Consider the following 24,222-nt stretch of genomic DNA (forward strand, 5'->3'; position numbering starts at 1 on the left):
TGGGCAGACTGGATGGACCATGCAGGTCTTTTTCTGCCATCATCTACTATGTTTACTATGTTACCTCCAACCCAGCACCTGTAAGAAACACCAACTCTACTCCCTTCCCAGGTCCAACGATAGATACCAATGCTACTCCAACATCCATACCCTCATCCACCAATACCTACAACAAAATATAACACCATCCACTCAACAGTCATGAGCAACACTGTTTCCTCAACTGAGCATCCATGAGAAAAACCAATGTAGCCAGCCAATACCCCACCTTCCCAACATCCTGGAGAAATATCTAGGACCCACACAAAACATCATCTCTACCCTCATCCAATCTGTACCCCAGAAACAGAACATCTGAACCCACAAAAAAGAACCTATGAAAAGCACAAATTTTACCTCAGCTCATCGATCTTTAACCATACCCACCAGAACTCATGGCAAACACCAACTAAACCCCCCTCAGTACCCAAGACTCATGACCATTACAGCTTTTTTTTCTAAGAGGAGTAACCTGCATGGAATGAGTATGTTTAAAATCCAAAATCCAATAAATATGGGGAAGCTGGAGCTTTGGTAGCTGTGTGGCTTATTTGGAAAAACTGGTAATACTACACAGTAGGGAAATTGAGTGCTGGTCATGAAAAATCATAGAGGAAAATGACAAGGACTGAAGTGGCTGTACCCCAATCCCTAGTCCCATGAGAAAGCCCCGCTTTACCCCAATCCAGTAATCACAACCAATGAGACACAGCATCCACACTACTAACCCAGCACCCATGAAAAACACTAACTCTACTCAAATCTAGTACCCACTACCAAATGAGACACAGCACCTACACCCCCAACCCAGCTGCCATGAAAAATCCTAACCATACCCCAACCCAACACTCACTACCAATGAGACATAGCACCTATACTCCAAACCCAGCTCCCATGAAAAATACTAATTGTACCCCAATAATCTAGTACTCACTACCAATGAGACACAGTACCTACACCCAAAACCCAGCTCCCATGGGAAATAGTAATTGTACCCCAATAATCTAGTACTTACTACCAATGAGACACAGTACCTACACCCAAAACCCAGCTCCCATGGGAAATACTAACAGTACCCCAATCTAGTACTCGCTAGGGATGAGACACAGCACCTACACCCCCAACCCAGCTCCCATGAGAAATACTAACTCTACCCCAATCTAGTACTCGCTACGGATGAGACACAGCACCTACACCCCCAACCCAGCTCCCATGAGAAATACTAACTCTACCCCAATCTAGTACTCGCTACGGATGAGACACAGCACCTACACCCAAAACCCAGCTCCCATGGGAAATACTAACAGTACCTCAATCTACTACTCACTACGGATGAGACACAGCACCTACACCCCAACTCCCATGAGAAATACTAAGGGTTCCCCAATCTGGTACTCACTATGGATGAGACACAGCACCTACACCCCTAACCCAGTTCTCCCGGGACAAACACCACCTGTACTGTAGGAAAGAAAGCTATGAGAAACAGTGCGTGCACCTCCCTCAACCCCCCCCCCCCCCCCCCCCCCCCACCAGCACCGATTATATAGGACATTACTGCAGTGCACATAAGGATAGTCTGCCTCTCCCTTTGTCTTTCCACACAGACGGATCAGTAATACACGAATATCCCCCCCCCCCCCCCATATGCTGTATTTCACAGTATGCCAGGTCCCTCTGAGCATGCTCGGTAGCACGTCTGTAACTCTCCTCTCCCCACCCTAATCCTTAATTGCCAAAGCAGCTCCCTGCAACCTGCCCCCGGCGCTGCAAAGTGAGCTCTGTCCAGCTGTTGCAGCCGATCGGGGGTAGGGGGGGAGCTCCGGCCAGCCATGGCAGAAGGAGAGGACTTGCAGACCTTCACCTCCATCATGGATGCCCTTGTCAGGATCAGTGTGAGTGGGGCGGTGGGCGTGGGGGCGATGGATGTGGGGTGGGGGGTGCAGCTGTGCCCGCAGCCTCCCCATGCAGAGGCGCACATCTGGCCGGCTGGCTCCATCCTTTGTCTCCGGTGGCTGGATGCGAGGCTGCGGCTCCGGATTCTGCAGCGTGTGCGGGACACACGGGCCGATCCATATCACCCCCCCCCCCTCCCTGCCGGACCCGGCACCTGCAGTTTCTATAGCTACCACCTCCCCCCCCCCGCCCCTCTTTTGCAATGCCATGAAAGACTCCAGCTGTCCTGCTCCTGCTTATTAAATTACCCTCCCTCGCACCCCCCCTCCCCACCTTGGGGGTACAAGCAAATCATCATGGCAGCTAAGAAAGGCAGCAAGGTGAGTTCTGGTTCTAGGGTGGGGGGGGGGCAGATGCGAGGACCATGCAGGGCCTGGAAGGAGGTGGGGGGGGGAGACAGAGAATCGAGGGGGTGTTTGTGGTACTACAGGGGTGGGGGTTGTTTAATGAAACAGAATCAGCACTCTTGATAGCTTTCCCTCCCTTCTCTCTCTCCCCCTCCCCCCTCAAATGTGCCACTGTGCTGCCTGTAAGTGTGTGATGATTATTGGCACTGTCAGGTCCAAGCAGGACCCCCAGCAGCTTCACCCTGCTATGGGAGCAGAGAAGTCAGATGAGATGGGAGGAGGTGAGGAAGGATTTTGGGGAGATGTTGGAGGTTGAGCTGTAGCACATCAGCAGGTGGGCATCTGCTGGAAAGGACTTACAAGGGGTTGTGAAATTCATGTCCTGCCTTCCTTCTCATTAATAATTTCCCACGAAGGAACAAAAAGTCCAAGCCTAAGACTTTAATCCTGAGAGATTATAGCAGGAGTAGAGGCTGGCTGCAGCTGTCTGCTGGTGGTTGTGATGTGGCAGTGGTGCTAGTGGTGGTAGTAGTGGTTATGGTGATGGGGGTAGTGATGGTGATGGTTGTGCGAGTGGTGGTGGTGGTGATAATAGTTGTGATGGTAATGGTGGTAGTGATTGTGATGCAGTGGTGGTGGTTGGGCTGTTAGTGGTTGTGATGATGATCGTAGTGGCCAGTGGTGGTAGTGGTGGTGGCAGTGGTGATGGTGATAATAGTTGTGATGGTAATGGTGGTAGTGATTGTGATGCAGTGGTGGTGGTTGGGCTGTTAGTGGTTGTGATGATGATGATAGTAGTGGTTGTGATGATGATAGTGGTGATAATAGTTGTGATGGTAATGGTGGTAGTGATTGTGATGCAGTGGTGGTGGTGGTTGGGCTGTTAGTGGTTGTGATGATGATGGTAGTGACAGTGGTAATGGTGGTAGTAGTGGTTGTGCTAGTGGTGGTAGTGGCGGTGGTGATGGTGATAATAGTGGTGATAGTAGTTGTAACGGTGCTAGTGATTGTGATGTCATGGTTTGGGCTGGTAGTGGTTGTGATGATGATGATGGTAGTGGCCAGTGGTGGTAGTAGTGGTTGTGATGATGATAGTGGTGATAATAGTTGTGATGGTAATGGTGGTAGTGATTGGGCTGTTAGTGGTTGTGATGATGATGGTAGTGACAGTGGTAATGGTGGTAGTAGTGGTTGTGCTAGTGGTGGTAGTGGCGGTGGTGATGGTGATAATAGTGGTGATAGTAGTTGTAACGGTGCTAGTGATGTCATGGTTTGGGCTGGTAGTGGTTGTGATGATGATGGTAGTGGCCAGTGGTGGTAGTAGTGGTTGTGATGGTAGTGGTGATGGTGATAATAGTTGTGATGGTAATGGTAGTAGTGATTGCGATGCAGTGGTGGTGGTTGGGCTGTTAGTGGTTGTGATGATGATGGTAGTGGCCAGTGGTGGTAGTAGTGGTTGTGATGGTAGTGGTGGTGGCAGTGGTGATGGTGATAATAGTTGTGATGGTAATGGTGGTAGTGATTGCGATGCAGTGGTGGTGGTTGGGCTGTTAGTGGTTGTGATGATGATCGTAGTGACAGTGGTAATGGTGGTAGTAGTGGTTGTGCTAGTGTTGGTAGTGGCGGTGGTGATGGTGATAATAGTGGTGATAGTAGTTGTAACGGTGCTAGTGATGTCATGGTTTGGGCTGGTAGTGGTTGTGATGATGATGATGGTAGTGGCCAGTGGTGGTAGTAGTGGTTGTGATGATGATAGTGGTGATAATAGTTGTGATGGTAATGGTGGTAGTGATTGTGATGCAGTGGTGGTGGTGGTTGGGCTGTTAGTGGTTGTGATGATGATGGTAGTGACAGTGGTAATGGTGGTAGTAGTGGTTGTGCTAGTGGTGGTAGTGGCGGTGGTGATGGTGATAATAGTGGTGATAGTAGTTGTAACGGTGCTAGTGATTGTGATGTCATGGTTTGGGCTGGTAGTGGTTGTGATGATGATGATGGTAGTGGCCAGTGGTGGTAGTAGTGGTTGTGATGATGATAGTGGTGATAATAGTTGTGATGGTAATGGTGGTAGTGATTGGGCTGTTAGTGGTTGTGATGATGATGGTAGTGACAGTGGTAATGGTGGTAGTAGTGGTTGTGCTAGTGGTGGTAGTGGCGGTGGTGATGGTGATAATAGTGGTGATAGTAGTTGTAACGGTGCTAGTGATGTCATGGTTTGGGCTGGTAGTGGTTGTGATGATGATGGTAGTGGCCAGTGGTGGTAGTAGTGGTTGTGATGGTAGTGGTGATGGTGATAATAGTTGTGATGGTAATGGTAGTAGTGATTGCGATGCAGTGGTGGTGGTTGGGCTGTTAGTGGTTGTGATGATGATGGTAGTGGCCAGTGGTGGTAGTAGTGGTTGTGATGGTAGTGGTGGTGGCAGTGGTGATGGTGATAATAGTTGTGATGGTAATGGTGGTAGTGATTGCGATGCAGTGGTGGTGGTTGGGCTGTTAGTGGTTGTGATGATGATCGTAGTGACAGTGGTAATGGTGGTAGTAGTGGTTGTGCTAGTGTTGGTAGTGGCGGTGGTGATGGTGATAATAGTGGTGATAGTAGTTGTAACGGTGCTAGTGATGTCATGGTTTGGGCTGGTAGTGGTTGTGATGATGATGATGGTAGTGGCCAGTGGTGGTAGTAGTGGTTGTGATGATGATAGTGGTGATAATAGTTGTGATGGTAATGGTGGTAGTGATTGTGATGCAGTGGTGGTGGTGGTTGAGCTGTTAGTGGTTGTGATGATGATGATGGTAGTGACAGTGGTAATGGTGGTAGTAGTGGTTGTGATGGTGGTGGTGGAGGTGCCTTGGTGGTAGTGGAATTGATGATGGGGGAGGGGTAAATGGTCTCCACCTGCACATATTCTGTTCACATGGGATTTGTCACATTCTCGGTCTCCAGAGGCACTGACTGTTCTGTCCTACTTTCATCATGCATAGGGTGATGTCAGAGCAGAGCAAGAGAAGGTGTCTAATGATTAATACATCCAGGTCTTCCTGCCGTGTCAGCTTCCTCTGTTCCCTCTCACTGTTCCACCATTCCCTGCTCTGCCAGGTTGTGCTGACATTAACAAACTGGGGTGGAGGGGACAGTGGGAAGGGAGAGAGAGAGAGAGAGAGAGTTGCACACTCACTTCATAATAACTCTCTCATGTTTGCTGGACTTTTAACTGCCCAAGGTCACTGTTTCACCTATATAGAGAAAACACTGAGGACCGATCGAGTATACGCACTAGCGAGTCACCTCACCAATGGGGCTGGATGCCCTAAATTAACCTACAATATTATATACAAATACAAAAATACCAAATGAGTAAAATTAGAAAAAAAATACAAATCAAACAACACATTTCAAGCTATAAAAAAAAAATCAAAACTAAGGAACCTATCCAAATTACATAGCAAAACATTAAAATGTATTATATTAGAGAAAAAAAGTTTTAACTGCCCTGCAGAATAAGGAATAAAATTTAACTGTATAAATATCCAAAGGCAATTTGATAGGCAAACGTGTTTTCATTTAGTAATAATTTTATTAGCAGGAGAAAAACCTAAGAACAGTTTATTACTGGAGCATAGACACCTACTATCTTCAAAGAAAAACAATAGTGAAACCCTATATTGTGGGGTCAAACCATTAAAAATTATAAAAACGAAACAGTGCAGTTTAAAAATAAATCCAGTTCGTACAGGAAGCCAGTGCAAATTAATTAAACAGGGAGAGTCCTAGCAAATGTGCCTGTTTAAAAAGAAGGTCTCCTTTTGCAAAGCAGCAAATGCGACGAAGCCCATAGGAATTGAACGGGCTGAGTTACATTTGCCATGCTGGGAAATCACTACTGCAGTTTAGTAAAAGGAGCTCTTAGGGACACTTTTACGAGCAGCGGGGGCCGTTTTTGCCGTGCACTGTGGCCCTTTTTACTACAGCGGATAAAAAAAGGCTGAAAATTGCCATGGCCGTGCTGAGATTGCTCTTACTGTGTGGCCATGTGAGGGGGAGCACTTACCACCGGCAGACCTTGGCGGAAAGGGAGGTCCAGAGCCCGATATGGGGGGAGGCACATTTTAGCCCGCCTCCCCCAGCCCCACCACTTTCGACCCCCTCTGCCGCTAGGTACTTTTGCAGGCGGGAGTCCCCAACCCCCGCCAGCCAAAGTCTTCTTCAGTGCCGGTCTCCGGCGCGTTCACTGATCTGTTTCTGTCAGTCTTGACTCCTGATGTCCTGCGCACACATCCTGCACGGGGCTACATACAGGACATGCTTGCAGGACGTCAGGATTCACAGAAACAGATCAGCGAACGCGCCAGAGACCGGCGCTGAAGACGACTTCGGCTGGCAGGGGTTGGAGACCCCTGCCAGCGGCAGCGGGAGGGAGTATCGAAAGTGGCGGGGGGGGGGGGTCAAAAGTAAATCTGTGGGGGCCCGTGGCCCCACCTAGCTACACCCCTGCTGTTGAAGTGGCGGTAACTGGGTAGTACGTGGCAGTGCCCGATTACTGCCAGGTTAGTGTCACGCTAAAAATACAGCCTATTTTCTCCAGTGCAGGAAATATCACATGCTGGGGCTGGAACTAGCGCAGGCACCCGCGTTTCGCTGGCGGTGGCTACAGATTAGTGAGTGGAAGCCCGCATTGGGCTTTCTGCCACTTTTTAAAAGGACTCCTACGTGCGGCAGCTGTACTCTGTAATAACTGCAATCTAGATCATAGTCTTGTTCATGTACCAAGAAAAAGAATATTACAATAATAAAAATGAGAAATTATTGACACCTGAACCCAAATTGTAAAGGGCTCCTCCTAAAACAGAGATCCTGAGAAAAACGCTGCAAGTAAGTACATAAGTACATAAGTACATAAGTACATAAGTACATAAGTAGTGCCATACTGGGAAAGACCAAAGGTCCATCTAGCCCAGCATCCTGTCACCGACAGTGGCCAATCCAGGTCAAGGGCACCTGGCACGCTCCCCAAACGTAAAAACATTCCAGACAAGTTATACCTAAAAATGAGGAATTTTTCCAAGTCCATTTAATAGCGGTCTATGGACTTGTCCTTTAGGAATCTATCTAACCCCTTTTTAAACTCCGTCAAGCTAACCGCCCGTACCACGTTCTCCGGCAATGAATTCCAGAGTCTAATTACACGTTGGGTGAAGAAAAATTTTCTCCGATTCGTTTTAAATTTACCACACTGTAGCTTCAACTCATGCCCTCTAGTCCTAGTATTTTTGGATAGCGTGAACAGTCGCTTCACATCCACCCGATCCATTCCACTCATTATTTTATACACTTCTATCATATCTCCCCTCAGCCGTCTCTTCTCCAAGCTGAAAAGCCCTAGCCTTCTCAGCCTCTCTTCATAGGAAAGTCGTCCCATCCCCACTATCATTTTCGTCGCCCTTCGCGGTACCTTTTCCAATTCTACTATATCTTTTTTGAGATACGGAGACCAGTACTGAACACAATACTCCAGGTGCGGTCGCACCATGGAGCGATACAACGGCATTATAACATCCGCACACCTGGACTCCATACCCTACCATATGAACACGAGAAACTGTGATCAGGTGAGAATCTACCTCAAATGTTAATTGTACTGTCTAATGATATCATATTACTCAAAAGAAACAATTCTTTAACTGGACGTGGGAAAAAGATATGTGAAACCATAGCAGTTTCGTTTTTGAGACATCCAGCTCTAATTTGTGAGTGTTAATCCAAGAGATAACAAGTTCAAAACCTTGATTTACACTTTTAAAGTTTATTCCAATATTTGACATAGCAGATTACACTATCCAGTGTTTATATGCAAACTGTTTATAGAGTATTAAGCAATACAAAAGCAATAAGTAAAGAAAATATAAAAGATATATTGTAAAGAAAATTACAGGAAAAATATTGAACCTCTATTTGCATGTGCTCCAGCTCCACCTACCCCTCCACTTCCATTAATGCTTTTCCATGAACAATGTTCTGTTGTGGGATTAGGAATTGGTTATTAGACAGAAAACAGAGGGTAGGGTTAAATGGCCATTTTTCTCAATGGAGAAGGGTGAATAGTGGAGTCCACAGGGATCTGTACTGGGACCGGTTCTATTTAATGTATTTATAAATGATCTGGAAATTGGAACAAGTGAGGTGATTAAATTTGCAGACGACACAAAACTGTTCAAAGTCGTTAAAACACGAGTGGAGGAGTGGCCTAGTGGTTAGGGTGCTGGACTTTGGTCCTGGGGAACTGAGGAACTGAGTTCGATTCCCACTTCAGGCACAGGCAGCTCCTTGTGACTCTGGGCAAGTCACTTAACCCTCCATTGCCCCAGGTACAAATAAGTACCTGTATACAATATGTAAGCCGCATTGAGCCGGCCGTGAGTGGGAAAGCACGGGGTACAAATGTAACAAAAAAAAAATATGAACTGTTAAAAATTGCAGGAAAACCTTAGGAAGTTGGAAGACTGGGCATCCAAATGGCAGATGAAATTTAATGTGATCAACCTTGGGAAGAATAATCCAAATCAGAGTTACCTGATGCTAAGGTCCACCCAAGAAAAAGATCTAGGTGTCGTCGTATATATTACGCTGAAATCTTCTGCCCAGTGTGTGGTGGCAGACAAAAACTCAAACAGGATGCTATTATTAAGAAAGGGATAGAGAATAAGATAAATAGTATAATGCCTCTGTATTTCTCCATGGTGCGACCACATCTTGAGTATTCTGTGCAATTCTGGTCACTGCACAGCTGAGGGGGGATATGACATATGACAGAGGTCTACAAAATACTTAGTGGTGTAGAACGAGTAGAAGCAAATTGATTTTTTACTCTTTCAAAAAACACAAAGACTAGCAGACACTCAAGGAAGTTGCATGGTAATACTTTTTAAATGAAGAGGAGGAAATATTTTTTTTTCACTTAACAAATACGTAAGCTCTAGATCTCATTGCCAGAGGATTTGGTAACAGTGATTAGTGTATGTGGGTTTCAAAAAGGTTTATCCACTCCTACCCTAGCTGAGATAATATTTAACTATCTCTCTGATCTCATGTGCACCTTATCAGTCTCCTTATTTTCTAACTCCTCTTATTCTTTTACCTATCTCTATGTTCCATCTTTGTTTATACCCTGCGCTGTCTATTACAATATTCTATTACATATTGTGTTGACATTGTAAGCAGGAACTATACCAGACTTTGTATTGTTATTTGAATATTTTTACTGCTGTAATTGTCTATTTCTCATGTTTGTTTTATTCCTACTGCACACTGCCTTGAGTGAATTCCTTCAAAAAGGTGGTAAATAAATCCAGTAGCGTACCAAGGGGGGGGACGGTGGGGGCGGTCCGCCCCAGGTGCATGCCGCTGGGGGGTGCCACGGCGCGCGCCTGTCGGCTGTGACTTCAAATCGCTACGCTAAATTCTCTTGTTCGCTGCAGCTCCCTCCCTTCCTGTTCCGGGGCAGAGGGAGGGAGCTGCAGCGAACGAGAGAATTTAGCGTAGCGATTCGAACTCGCAGCCGACAGGCGCGTGCCGCGGCACACCCCCCCCCCCCCAGCGGCGTGCACCCGGGGGGGGGTGTCATTTCGCCGGAGGGGGGGGGGTGCATTGGCGATCCGCCCCCGGGTGTCGTCGACGCTAGGAACGCCACTGAATAAATCCTAATAAATAAAAATTAAAAACAAAATTCACTTAAATGAAGGTGAAACAGTTCCGTCTACTTCACTTAGGCAGCCACTAGATGTCACCACTGTCCCACACTATGCCAGTGACAGGGCGATTTGAACTGTGAACTGGTCCTAAAAGTTGTGCATCCCAGTTCTCCTCTTCCTGACTCTCCAGAGCCCCTGAAAATGCCCACAGAAGAGTTTCTACACTGGGCTACTGTAGTACTTCCCTCCAAGCATGTTCCTGCCCTGCTACTCCTGAATCTCTTAATGACACTGCAGTGGGGTATGTACCAAAGCCTGCAGAGAGGATAGCTATGGAGAGATATGCATTTTACTTAGAAATCCAAGCGGGACTGCTGCACAGCTTGGAGATGGGACAGTAGGGGGAGGTTGGGAGTTCCGAGTATTGAATTAAGTGAGGGACCGTGCTGTGCTCATCTACCCAGTAAGAGAGAGTGAAAGAGGAGGGAACAGAAAAGCACCCTGACCTGGCTTCTTTCTCTTCATCTTTCCAGACCAGCATGAAGAATATGGAGCGGGAGCTGCTGTGCCCCATCTGTCAGCAGATGTACAAGCAGCCTTTGATCCTGCCCTGCCTGCACAATGTTTGTCACATCTGTGCCAGCGAGGTGCTGCTGCAACACGGATACATCTGCTGTGACCCCAGCTCTGAGCCCACCTCGCCTGCCGCCTCACCTGCTACCCGTAGTCCCCGCATGGGCCGCCGAGTCGTCCCCAAGCCTGACCGTCTGGACCGCCTCATCAAATCTGGTGCGCTGACTCCTGGGAATTTCAGGGGGGGGGGTCCTACGTCTGCTGACAGTTGTGTTCACAGTTGATTCATTCTCTCTCTCCCTATCCTCTCTGCAGGCTTTGGTACGTACCCCGGCCGGAAACGAGGTGCTACTCACAACCAAACCATCTTGTTCCCGTGTCCCTGTTGCCAGCGGGATGTGGACCTTGGGGAGCGGGGTCTAGGCAACCTGTTCCGGAACCTGACACTGGAGCGGGTGGTGGAGCGGTACCGACAGACAGTGAACATTAACGCCGCCATCATGTGTCAGTTCTGCAAACCGCCCCAGCAGGAAGCCACCAAGGGCTGCACAGAGTGTCGCTCCAGCTTCTGCAATGAATGCTTCAAACTCTACCATCCCTGGGGCACCCAGAAGGCTCAGCATGAGCCCACTCCACCGACGCTGATCTTCCGGCCCAAGGTAGGATTCTGGGGTGCGGGTTGGAAGGCTTGCACTGCGACTCTCGGGCCCATTACCTGACCCAAGGTGTGGCCCCTAGGTGTGGGGGGGGGGGGGAGAGGGTGCTCTTGTAGCACCGATTCCAGGCAGACAGGGTTGCCACTTCGCCCTAGTCAGCCTGCAGAGGCTGGTCCAGTCCTGGCTGTGCACCATTGCATCCTGGGCACTGTAGTTCTCATTTTCCTAAGAACAGTGAATGACCTGGTCATTGCGTTGGGTGCCAAAGTTAGGTGCCTCGATGCAGTGCTACGAGCGTGAATTCCATAAAGGCATCTGTAGAATATTCATAAATCAGCACCACATGCTTACATTCAGACACACCCACTTACGCCACGTAACAGGCCTAAATGTGATGCTTCACACGTCATGTACAGTATTCTGTAAGTTATGCATGTAAGTGGGGGCCCCGCCCATGTCCCTCCTAAGCAGATTGTGCATGTAAATGAAAGAATAGTACTGAGCACCCATGTAAGTGCTTGTGTTCCATGCCCCCTGACAATGGCGTAAGTACAGGAGGCCAAGGGGGCCTGCCCCCCCTCAAATTGCTCTGGGCCCCTGTTTTGGTTGGAGGGGGTCCCCAACCCCTGTCAGCTGAAGCCTTGCCCAGTGCTGGTCTCTGGCACTCGCCGCATTACCTGCCCTGCTCTCTGTTCCCCTCATGGTCCGGCACGCTTGTTTTAGTGAAACTGAGCACACGCGCATGCTCAATGTCATTAAAACGACGTGAGCCGGACATGAGGGGAAGAGAGAGCAGGGCAGGTAATGCGGTGAGTGCCAGAGAACAGCACTGGGTGAAGGCTTCAGCTGACGGGGGTTAGCGACCCCCCCCCCCAGCCAAGATATGTACAGTGGCAGCAGTGGGTGGGGATTGGCAGGGTGGCGGTGGGAGGGGGCAGAGTGTGTGCTCCCACTTTGGGCTCTGGCCCCTGCCCACCTCAAGTCCTGGCTACGCCCCTGCCCTCCCCACATTCAAAATGATTTAACCGGCTGGTTAAATAATGTCTAACCACGGATATTCAGTAGGAGATAACAGGTTGTCTCCCTCTGAATATCCTGGTTAGCGGTCAAAATAGGCCCTTTAAAGCAGGTCTACCTTTGACCGCTAAAAACTTAAATGGATAGCGCTGAATATCATCATAGCCGGTTAAAGCATCCAAAATAAACCCTGATATTCATGTCCGGCAGCAAACGAACTGCCCGCCAGCAGCTTAATATCGGGCCCTGTGGTTTTAGTCTGCAAACAGCGCTACATTTAGACATGATTGTTACAGAGGAAGGGGGAAATCGCTTTGAGCAGCAGCAGTCAGTCATTCAGTGCTTCAAGTGGCCTGCTGACATGACGAATGGATTTAGTAGTCTGTATGCGTGCTGGCTCGTTAACCATGTGTATGAGCCGACACACATCCCTGACCGAGAATCAGACAGTCAGAGAAAAATCCTTCTGCCCAGCTGGGAGGGTAAGGCTCACATAATTTCCAGATCTTCTCACAAAAATATCAGTCTGCAAGTGTAACAGCAGCAGCTTCTCCTTGATGAACCACATTCAGTGACTGTTACAGAGACACGCTTGAGAGGCACATTTACCCCCCTCTTCCATTACTGAACTCTTGCCCTTCCCATGCAGGGTTTGATGTGTCCGGAGCACAAGGAGGATGTCTCTTATTACTGCAAGAGCTGCCAGAGGCTGGTGTGTCAGCTGTGCCGAGTCCGCAGAACGCACACCGGACATAAGATCACGCCGGTTGTCAGCGCTTACCAGGCCCTGAAGGTAAGGGAGGGAACTGCACTGGGGTGACACGCCATGGGCTACGAAGACCTTAATGTTGAGTGCATGAGCTCAGACAGGACTCAAAGGAGTCTCTTTAATTTTAAAGTCTTTTCTCTCTGCCTTGTGAGTAAAGAGATGCTTGATGAGCAGTTGGGGGAGATGGGATGGACATGAGCTGGGGTCCATGCATGTGAATTAAGGCTTGAGCCAGGCTGCTGTGCTTGCCAGACAAGGTGGTTGACTTTATTACATAATCCTGAGTGGTGTAGAACGGGTAAAAGTGAATCGATTTTCACTGTTTTAAAAAGTACATGGAAATACTTAAAAACAAATAGGAGGAAAAAGTTTTTCACTCAACGAATAGTTAAGCTCTGGAACTCTTTGCCGGAGGATGTAGTAACAGCAGTTAGCGTATCTGGGTTTAAAAAGGGTTTGGACAAGTTCCTGGAGGAAAAGTCCATAGTCTGCTATTGAGATAGATATGGGGGAAGCTACTGCTTGTCCTAGGATTGGTAGCATGGAACGTCGCTGCTATTTGGCTTTTTTTTTTTTATCTAAAAACATAAGAGAAAACAAGTTCTCCGCAGTGAATAATCAACCAAATATATGGCAAAATACCTTGGAAATATAATTTTACAAAACACTCAACACATTGTTACTATTTTTATAGAAAAGAGGCATCATATAATGGTAATACAGGCCACTGGATCTGTTATAGCCTACGGCTATTTCAATCGTGTTAATCATCTGCCTTTAATGCTTCCGCATTTTATTATAACATTCCATCTGAAAAGGACTTAAATGTGGAAGCATTAGAGACAGATGATTAACACCACTGAAAGTGCTACAGCTGTGGGCTGTAACAGATCCAGTAGCCTGTATTCTTCTAAATATTTGGTTGACTATTTGGGTTTCTGCCAGGTACTTGTGACCTGGATCAACCATGTTGGAAGCAGGATACTGGGCTGGATGGACCATCGGTCTGAACCAGAATTGGTTTTTCTTATGGCGTACAAAAAGCAGAGATATTAAAGAAAATACATAATATCAAAGTAGACAACGAATAAGATACAGCCAATTCTGCCTGTCTCATTTCCTGCCACAGGCTTAAACCAACCCCACACCCACCTGCCACATTAAATTTTGCATTATATACTGCGTTAAAAGTTTCTTAAATTGTAATGTATCTGTAGTTGTTCTAATACGTATCGGTAGCAAATTCTACATGGTTAGACCTGCCACAAAGGAAGGTGCGCTTCCGTGTTTTTTCAAGGCATAGCCTTTGCAACTCTGGAACAGGCAAGCGAGAATAACCTTCTGATCTGAATGATTGAAGGGAGATATGACAGAGGTGCATTCACTCCGCTGCCCCTCACTACCTCTGCACCCTCATCTCTCCCTACACTCCTTCCCAGGAACTCCGTTCACTAGGCAAATCTCTCCTAATTGCTCCCTTCTCCTCCATCGCTAACTCCAGACTCCGTTCCTTTTATCTTGCCGCACCTTATGCCTGGAATAGACTCCCTGAGCCTTTACGTCAAGCTCCATCCCTGACCGCCTTTAAATCCGGGCTAAAGGCTTACCTTTTAATTCCTAACTTGTCACCTGCTCGTAACCTTTATCTTGTCTTCGTCTCTTCAATAGTCCCTTTTCCCTATGTGTCCTATCATCTGTCCTACCCTTATCCCTTATATGTCCTGTCTGTCCTGATTTAGATTGTAAGCTCTTTTGAGCAGGGACTGTCTTTTCTTCATGTTCAATTGTGAAGCGCTGCGTACAACTGGTAGCGCTATAAAAATGATTTGTAGTAGTAGTAGGATCAGGCGACCCTCAGGGGGAGGAATGCTGGCTTCAGCCTAACCCCTGGTAAGCCTTCCTCAGCTGAGAGGTGCCCAGCTCTACCACTGGCTGCCTTTCAGGTGCTGTGGAGGACTTGCAGCTCATCTGCATATCCTTTACAGCCTTCTCCGGGGTGACTCCCAGGTCCACTCCGATCCACTCAGGGCCTCCGCTCTTGGTGCCGTGCGCTGGGCATTTTTCTCTTTACATCTATTTTCTCCCAGTCACTACTGACCTCACCCAATTATACCTAATTCTGAATCATGCTATGGCCCCTATACACATTCTCTTCCTGCCCTGTCCCTTCCTAATCTTTCCCTCACCCCCTACTTCTCTCCACTACAGGAACTCACTGCCCATCCATCGACTTCATCACCTCACCTTCTCTCCTACCCTCTTCCTCCCTCTTAGCTTTAATCTTCATCTCTTTCTTCCTTCCATTTTGCCCTTCCCCATTCCACCTAAATACCTCTCGCCTTCGACACCTTCATGGCCACAACCTCTCCTACTCTCCTCTGCTCTCTTTTACTCCTTCTCTTACTCTCAGCCAGTGACATCAATCCCAATCCTGGCCCTCTCACCAACTATTATCCAACTCACTGTGACCTCTCTAACCTCATCACTATTCCTCTACTCCCCTCCTCTTCTCTGCCCTTCTCTTGCGCCCTTTGGAATGCCCGCTGTACCTGCAACAAACTCCCATATGTTCATGACCTCTTTATCTCAAGTCACCCTCCATCTGCTCGCCTTAACAGAAACCTGGCTCTGCCCTGATGACTCTGCTTCAGTCACAGCCCTCTGCCATGGCGGTTATCTTTTATCACATACTCCTCGCCCTGCTGACCACGGGGGGGGGGGGGGGGGGGGGGGGGGGGGGGGGGGGGCGGTGTTGGATTACTTCTCTCTCCCTCCTCCAAATTTCAACCCCTTCTTCCACCTCAATCTCACTGTTTTTCCTCCTTTGAAGTCCACGCTATCCGCCTTTTCTCTCCTCTGCCTCTTCGAATAGCGGTCATTTATCATCCCCTGATAAGTCCCTTTCATCCTTTCTCAGTGACTTTGATGCCTGGCTTGCCTTCTTCCATGATCCTTCCTCCCCCTCTCTCATCCTTGGTGACTTTAATATTCCTGCTAATGATCCTTCTAACTCTTATATTTCCAAGTTACTCGCTTTACATCCTCCTTTAATCTCCAACTATGCTCCACCTCCCTCACTCATCAAAATGGTCACTGTCCTTGATCTTATCTTCTCCTCAACTGTTCACCCTCTAGTTTCCTTGCCTCTGATCTTCCCCTCTCTGATCACCATCTTATAACTTTCACACTTAAATCTTCTGCCTCCCATCCCGTCCTATCTTATCTAATTTATCTAGGAATCTTCAGGGTATTGACCCTTCATCTCTATCCTCCCATGTTTCAAACCTCCTCTCGACTGTGGCACCATCCACCTCTGTCAACGAGGCTGGTTCTTCTTACAACAATATTCTATCATCTGTCTTAGACACTCTTGCACCTTTGATGACCCGCCCTATAAGGCTTACAAAACTCCAACCTTGGCTGACTTCTAATATCCGCTACCTACGTTCCTGTACCCACTCCGCCGAACGCCTCTGGCGGGAAATCTCGAGCCCTTGCTGATTCTCTTACACTTTAAGTTCATGCTGACCTCCTTCCAATCTGCTCTTTTACGCGCCAAACAGGATTATTATATCCAACTGACTAACTCTCTTGCTCTAACCCTCGACTCTCTCTTCACCCACATTGAACTCTCTCAAGGTGCCCCCTCCCCCAACTCCCCCCTTCATTATCTCCTCAGACCTTGCTGAATTCTTTCACGAAAAGGTTCAAAAGATAAACCTTGCATTCTCTACCATCGCCCCCTCTCCCTCCACTAGTCCGTTCCCCTCTCTCTCCTTCCCCTCATTCCCTTTCCTCCTTTCCTGAAGTTATATTGAGGGAACTACACTTCTCCTTTCTCCTCAAAATGTACCACCAGTTCCTCTGATCCCATTCCCACCCACCTTCTTAATGCCATCTCTCCTGCTCTTATTCCTTTTATCTGTCACATTCTCAACCTCTCACTTTCCACTGCGACTGTCCCTGCTGCCTTTAAACATGCTGTGGTCACACCTCTCCTTAAGAAGCCTTCACTCGACCCTACTTGTCCCTCTAATTACTGACCCATCTCCCTCATTCCCTTTCTCTCCAAATTACTTGAGCGTGTCTTCACTGCCGCTGCCTTGATTTTCTCCTCACATGCTATTCTTGACCCACTAAAATCTGGTTTTCGCCCTCTCCACTCAAACGAAACTGCGCTTACTAAAAGTCTCCAATGACCTATTACTGGCTAAATCCAGAGGTCATATTCCATCCTCATTCTTCTTGATCTTTCCGCTGCTTTTGACCTGTCGATCACAGCATACTTCTCGATACCCTGTCCTCACTTGGATTCCAGGGCTCTGTCCTTTCCTGTTCTCTTCCTACCTCTCCCTCCGCACCTTTAGTATTCACTCTGGTGGATCCTCTTCTACTTCTATCCCTCTGCCTGTCGGTACCTCAGGGTTCTGTTCTTGGTCCCCTCCTCTTTTCTATCTACACTTCTTCCCTTGGTTCATTAATCTCATCTCATGGCTTTTCCTACCATCTCTATGCTGATGACTCCCAAATCTACCTTTCTACCCCTGATATCTCACCTTGCATCCAAACCAAAGTTTCAGCGTGCTTGTCTGACATTGCTGTCTGGATGTCTCAACGCCACCTGAAATTAAATATGACCAAAACCGAGCGTCTCATTCCCCCCCCCCCCCCCCCACTCCCCTCCCCCGTTTTCTATTTCTGTTGATGGCTCTCTCATTCTCCCTGTCTCTTCAGCTCGAAACCTTGGGGTTATCTTTGACTCTTCTCTCTCTTTCTCTGCTCATATCCAGCAGATCGCCAAGACCTGCCGTTTCTTACTTTACAACATCCGTAAATCCGCCCCTTTCTTTCTGAGCACTCTACCAAAACCATCATCCACACCCTTGTCACCTCTCGTTTAGACTACTGCAATCTGCTTCTTGCTGGCCTCCCACTTAGTCACCTCTCCAGTCGTTTCAAAACTGTTGCCCGTCTCGTCTTCCGCCAGGGTCGCTTTACTCATACTACCCCTTCTCCTCAAGTCGCTTCACTGGATCCCTATCCATTTTCGCATCCTGGTCAAACTTCTTCTACTAACCTATAAATGTACTCATTCTGCTGCTCCCCAGTATCTCTCCACACTCGTCCTTCCCTACACCCCTTCCCGTGCACTCCATTCCCTGAATAATCCTTCTTATCTGTTCCCTTCTCCACTCCACTGACCCCAACTCCAGACTTCGCTCCTTCTGTCTTGATGCGCCCTATGCCTGAATAGACTTCCTGAGCCCCTACATCTTGCCCCATCCTTGACCATCTTTAAATCTAGATTGAAGCCCACCTCTTTAACATTGCTTTTGACTTGTAACCACTTGTATCCACTCGCCTCCACCTACCCTCTCTCCTCTTTTCCTCTACATTAATTGATTTGTTTGCTTTATTTTTTGTCTACTAGATTGTAAGCTCTTTGAGCAGGGACTGTCTTTCTTCTATGTTTGTACAGCGCTGCATACGCTTTGTAGCGCTATAGAAATGCTAAATAGTAGTAGTAGTAGTAGAGGTGTATAAAATAATGAGTGGCGTGGAACGAGTAGACGTGAATCGTTTGTTTACTCTTTCTAAAAATACTAGGACTAGGGGGCATGCAATGAAGCTACAAAGTAGTACATTTCATATGAATTGGAGAAAATGTTTTTTCACCCAAAGTGTAATGAAACTCTGGAATTCAACGCCAGAGAATGTGGTAAAGGCGGTTAGCTTAGCGGGGTTTAAAAAAAGGTCTGGACAGCTTCCTAAAGGAAAAGTCCATAGACATTATTAAATTGACGAGGAAAATCCACTGCTTATTCTGGGATAAGCAGCATAAATGTATGAACTTTTTGGGGGATCTTGCCAGGTATTTGTGACCTGGATTGGCCACTGTTGGAAACAGGTGCTGGGCTTGATGGACCTTTAGTCTGTCCCATTGTGGCAATACTTATGTACTTAGGATTTTGCACATAAACAATGAAAACAGAGGAGATGTAATGTGCAGTTACCTTTTTTTTTTTAATGCTTGTATATCAGAAATAACATTTTGAAGGAGATCCTCTTGTCAACTGGAAGCCAATACAGACGATGCGGTTGTAACATGCTGAAAATGTGAATAACCCATAATCTGTTTCCTATTCCTCCCCTGCCTTGTGACCTGTCTATACAGGAGAAGCTGACCAGGAGTATGGCTTACATCCTGGGGAACCAACACACAGTGCCAGGATCAGCATGCGGAGGAGACGCTAAGGGAGACAGAGGTGAGAAAGCAGCTCTCTTGTGTTTCACGGGGGAAGATTTCTGGTGACTTCGGTGCTCCTCTGGCCGGGTTGGTGATATCTGTATTTCTGCTTCCAGTTGAACAGCTCCAAAGCCAAAGAAGACCTGTTGCAGCTAATGCGGAACCTGCGGTCAGTGCTGGAGGAGAAGCAGGCTTCCTCCTCAGTGCTATCGAGGAGTGCCAGCAGGAGCAGCTGGACAGCCTCCGAGTGCAGGTGCAGGAACACCAGGGTATGCTGGAAAACTCCGGCTTGGTGGGCTACGCACAGGAAGTGCTGAAGGAGACCGATCACGCCTGCTTTGTTCAGGCAGCGAAACAGTTGCACTGCAGGTACCCAGCTGGATTCAGGGGTGGGGGAGATGGGAGGGTAGTAAGATGTAGAAAGGACTAAAGCAGGTTTGCACCCCTAAGGGAGGTTGCTCTGTTTTTTTTTCTGTACAAGGATTGTGAAGGCCACAGAGTCTCTGCAAGGTTTCCGCCCTGCAGCCAGCGCCTCCTTCAGTCACTTGCAGCTGGATGTCAGCAGGGAGCTCAAACTGCTCACAGACCTCAACTTTGTTCGAGGTAAGACATGCCAGAGCTCTGCCGCTCATAGCCTGGCACACGGATGTTAACGGAAGCCCCCCAGCACCCTCAGAAACACAGGGTTCCGTTCATCGTGCATGAGCAGGGGGCCCAAGAGCCGAGCCCTTGTCATGGCTGTGTGGTGGAGGAGGCGGGTGGGGAAGGAGGGGGGGGACTGTGCTGAAGAGATTCGTCCTGGCCTGGGTTGCTGTGGCACATTTTAGATTCCCCTTTTACCTCTCTGTTTATAGGAAAGTTGCTGTTGATGCTTCACTGAAGTACCACAGGAGGCAAGTCAGTAGCCCAGCTCCAGTCTCCAGCCCCACTTCTCTCCTCCTCTCTTGTTCTTCCCTCCCCTCCTTCTCCAACCTCCGTTACCTCTCTCACCTCCTTGGCTGCCCCAACCTCCATTACCTCTTTCCCCTCCTTCTCAACCCACCCTCCATTACCTCTCTTTTCCCTCCTTCTCTGCCCATTCTCCATTACCTCTCCTTCTCCTTTGCCCCACCCTCCTTATCTCCCCCCCTCCTTCTCTGCTCCTTCCTCTCTTCCTTACCTCTTGTTCCTCTAGCTCTTTCCTTTACAGCCCCCTTCCTCCCTATCTCTTTTCCTTATTAATCCTGTGCCCCACACAGCTCCTGTCTTCCCTTCTCTCTCTCTCTTTTTCTCCGCCAGGCCCCTTACTCAGCTCCCTGTGTGCCTGCCTACCCTCACTGGCCCAGGCGGGGCCTGTACTAATGAGATGTTTGTCTCTCTCCCACCCCTCTCTGCCGTGATTCTCCAAGGACCGTGAATCTGTGTCTTCTGCAGTCCCACTGAATGCATTTCTTCCTCTGTCTGGCGTTCCTGTCCCCTGCTATCTGAACCTTCCCAGTTTCCTCTTATATCCTGCTCAGTAGCTTTTCTCTTGCCTCCCTCCTAGCACCCGAAGCTCCTGTCATCGACACGCAGCGCACCTACGCCTATGACCAGATCTTTCTGTGCTGGCGTCTGCCTCAGGATTCGCCACCGCTTGGCACTACACGGTGGAATACCGCAAGACGACGTCAGGGCAAAGGCTTTGAAACTGTGGCAGCACCGAGAGGAGGTGAAAGGTTTCAGTGCGCTGGTAGAGTTTCCAGACATGGACAGTGTTTATGTTCTGAGGGTGAAAGGTTACAATAAAGCTGGCTTTGGAGAGTACAGCGAGGAGATATACCTGCACACACCACCTGCATCAGGTTCGTAGACACAGCCTTCTCCAGGTGGCCTTCACCCCTTCAGTTGTTCTGTAAGCATCCCTAACTCTGCCACCAGGTTTCCACCCCTCCAATCTGTGTCACATTTGTACCTGTCCACTGGAAATAGATGTTCTTTCACTACTCGCTCTAGATGCATCTGCTGTTCGTTAATGCATGATATCCTTTCACCACAGCCTACAGAAGCTCCTCAGATGCTCATCTCCCTATCTTCATCTCTCTCTCTTCATCTCCTCTGCATTCAGCCTCTCTTTCCTATGGTCTCCCATCTTCCATCTTCTTGATTTCTCTCTCCTTTTCCTTTCCAGTTCTAAACTTTTTCCTAGACAACAGGTGGGGCTTCAACGGGAGCGACTGGCTATTAGTAAAGACCAACGGGCTGTACGCAGCGTACCAGGGATCCTCTGCTGTTCGCACAGAGGGTCTGATGACCAGCTGTCATCTGTCTGTCGATCTGGTCATTGGGGATGTGGCCATTACTCAAGGAAAGCATTACTGGGCATGCTGTGTCGACCCAAGCTCTTACTTAGTGAAGGTTGGCGTGGGACTGGAGAGCAAGCTGCAGGAGTGGTTTCAGGGGCCACAGGATGTGGTCAGCCCTAGGTTAGTAACTTATAATTAGGTATTTTAAACACTAAATAAAATAATAATAATATAAAGTGTATGATGATAATCTCAAAATATAATGGGAATAAATGTAATGTGGAGAGAGATAATCGAACGGGGGCATAAAGGGGCGGGGCAATCTGTATTATCGAAACAAGATGGACATCCATCTTTCGTTTCGATAATATTGTCGGGGACACCCAAATCATGAAATTTAGGTCGACCTTAGAGATGGTCATCCTCGGTTTTTGGCGATAATGGAAAGCGAGGACGCCCATCTCAGAAACGACCAAATCCAAGCCATTTGGTCGTGGGAGGAGCCAGCATTCATAGTGCACTGGTCCCACTAACTGAATGGAAAAAGCCCTTCCCGATCCGGAAAGGAATGGGCATGCATGAAGGAAACTGTATGCAAATGAGCTGCTTGCTGTTACCTCATTTGCACATGATTTCCTTCCTAAGGAGGGGAAGCGATGGCAGTTGAGGATGTCCAAAATGTGGATGTTTCTGTGAGAACGACATCCATGCCTCTGCCACTCTCTTTATTTATTTATTTGGATTTTGGACCACAAGTAGCAGCAGTGGGATTTGAACTGGCCACTCTAGATTGCAACCAGTGCTCTAACCACTAGGCCACTCCTCCACTCTACTCCACTCACCTTGAAATTTGGCCATCCCTGTGGGGGGGCAGTTGAGGACATCCAAAATGTTTGAATGAAGGATGTCCACGCCTTCGTTATGCCTCCGCTGACACACACATACCTCCCCCCCCCACCCAGGGACCTGCATACTGCCCCCCCCCCCCAGGGATGCCATTCACATTCAATGCCAGTCTCTGGAAATAGCCCAGCATTGAATATGTGGGACTCATTGCTGATTGTGGTACTTAGCCAGCCTGCCTCCCATGGGCTCAATATTGGCCAGAGAGTGTCCCATGACATATCATTAGTAACCAAGGCCAACCAGTCCAAACTGAAGTGAGATAGGTCAACAAGTCAAAGCTGTAAAGGGGTAGGCCACCTCAGGCCAACCAGTCCATGTAATAAGAGTACAGCTCTCCTCAGGCCAACCAGTGTATTCATAACAAGATAGATCACTTCAGGTCAACCAGTTGAAGCTGTAGTGAGATGGCCTACCTACACCAACTGGTCCAAGCCATAAAAGGCCAGGAAACCTTGGGCCAACCAGTATATCCATAATATGATGGATCACTTCAGGTCAACCAGTTCAAGCTCTAATGGGAGGGGCCACCTCAGTCCTACTATCCAATCCATAATTTGTCTGACCATTTCAGGGCAATCAATCCACGCCAAAGTGAGAGAAGCCACCTCAGGCAAATCAGTGTATCCGTTATGAGGTGGGCCACTTGAGGTCAGCAAGTTTAGTCTAGCTCTGCTGAAGAGGAATTGTGACTCTGTTCTCAGTTTTTATGTTACGTGTCAATAAAAGTCTTAGAGGGAGCTTCATCCTCACAGGCAGCCTGGTTGAAAATGTCTGCCAGTCCTGACCAACTCTTCCAAATATCTTGGATTTTATTCTCTGCTTTTTGGATTAGATGGAAGAGGGTGGGCCTTATGCTGCCTCTTCTGAGTCTGGCCTGACTTGTCTTAGTTTCATTGTAAGATTAATGTTCTGTTCTGTCGCTAGCTCTGTATGGTCTGACCCTGCACTGACCCTCCCCCCTTCATTTTTAAGGTACGATCCTGACAGTGGTCATGACAGTGGAGCCGAAGACGCTACAGTTGATTCTTCTCCAGCGTTCTCATTCCTGACTATTGGCATGGGGAAAATTCTGCTGCCCCATGGATCATCCATGACATCTCGCGACCCCACCAGCTGCACTGTGCCCTTACCTCCTCGTGTCGGAGTTTGTCTGGATTATGAAAATGGGAAGGTTGGCTTCTATGACGCGGTCTCCTTCCGCAGCCTCTGGGAGTGCGGCGTGGACTGCTCTGGCCCTGTTTGCCCTGCTTTCTGCTTCATCGGTGGTGGAGCCCTTCATCTACAGGAGCTGGTGGCAAACAAGCATGAGCGTAAAGTGACTATTGGAGGGCTTTCCAAAATGGACTGATGCCCAGAAAACGCTGCATTCTCTCCCCCACCACCACCACATGCACAAAAATGAAAGCCAGCTTCACCTTTCATGTGCATATGCACTCTTCAGGGCTGTAGAAGTCATGGGTGCAGTGGGGCCTCTGAGGGAAGTTGGGTAATCTGGAAAATGGTCCCTCTTTTGTGGGGATGGATTGTGAAGGAGGCATTTCCTTTCTGGCTAAGGTTCACAAAGTCAAGTCATCTCCAAAATGGCTGCTGCTGATGGAACTGTCCAAGCAAATTTCTCTTCTTAAGTATCAGAGTGGAACGATATGAGGAAGTTGTAAAACGGTGGTAGGACCCCTCCACATCCCTGATTGCTGTCAGTGTTTGCTGGTCACCAGAAACTTGCTGAGAGGGCACATAGCAGTCCATGATAGAGACAGAGTCCTTTGTG

The 24,222-nt window shown here is 48.1% G+C and overlaps 1 protein-coding gene across 1 annotated transcript; it reads left to right on the forward strand.

The window, feature by feature from the left end:
* Positions 1–1,871: 1,871 nt before the first annotated feature.
* Positions 1,872–23,802, forward strand: TRIM46 (tripartite motif containing 46). The gene is given in 16 exon segments (XM_030187721.1): positions 1,872–1,934; positions 10,556–10,811; positions 10,911–11,254; positions 12,918–13,061; positions 19,213–19,277; positions 19,279–19,303; positions 19,401–19,476; positions 19,479–19,653; positions 19,766–19,887; positions 20,810–20,896; positions 20,899–20,925; positions 20,928–21,107; positions 21,434–21,463; positions 21,466–21,526; positions 21,528–21,728; positions 23,427–23,802. Coding segments are annotated over 16 exon segments (2,232 nt in total).
* The last annotated feature ends 420 nt before the right edge of the window (positions 23,803–24,222 follow it).

Source organism: Microcaecilia unicolor, chromosome 14 (assembly GCF_901765095.1).
Source record: "Microcaecilia unicolor chromosome 14, aMicUni1.1, whole genome shotgun sequence".
In the NCBI taxonomy this organism is placed as follows: Eukaryota; Metazoa; Chordata; class Amphibia; order Gymnophiona; family Siphonopidae; genus Microcaecilia; species Microcaecilia unicolor.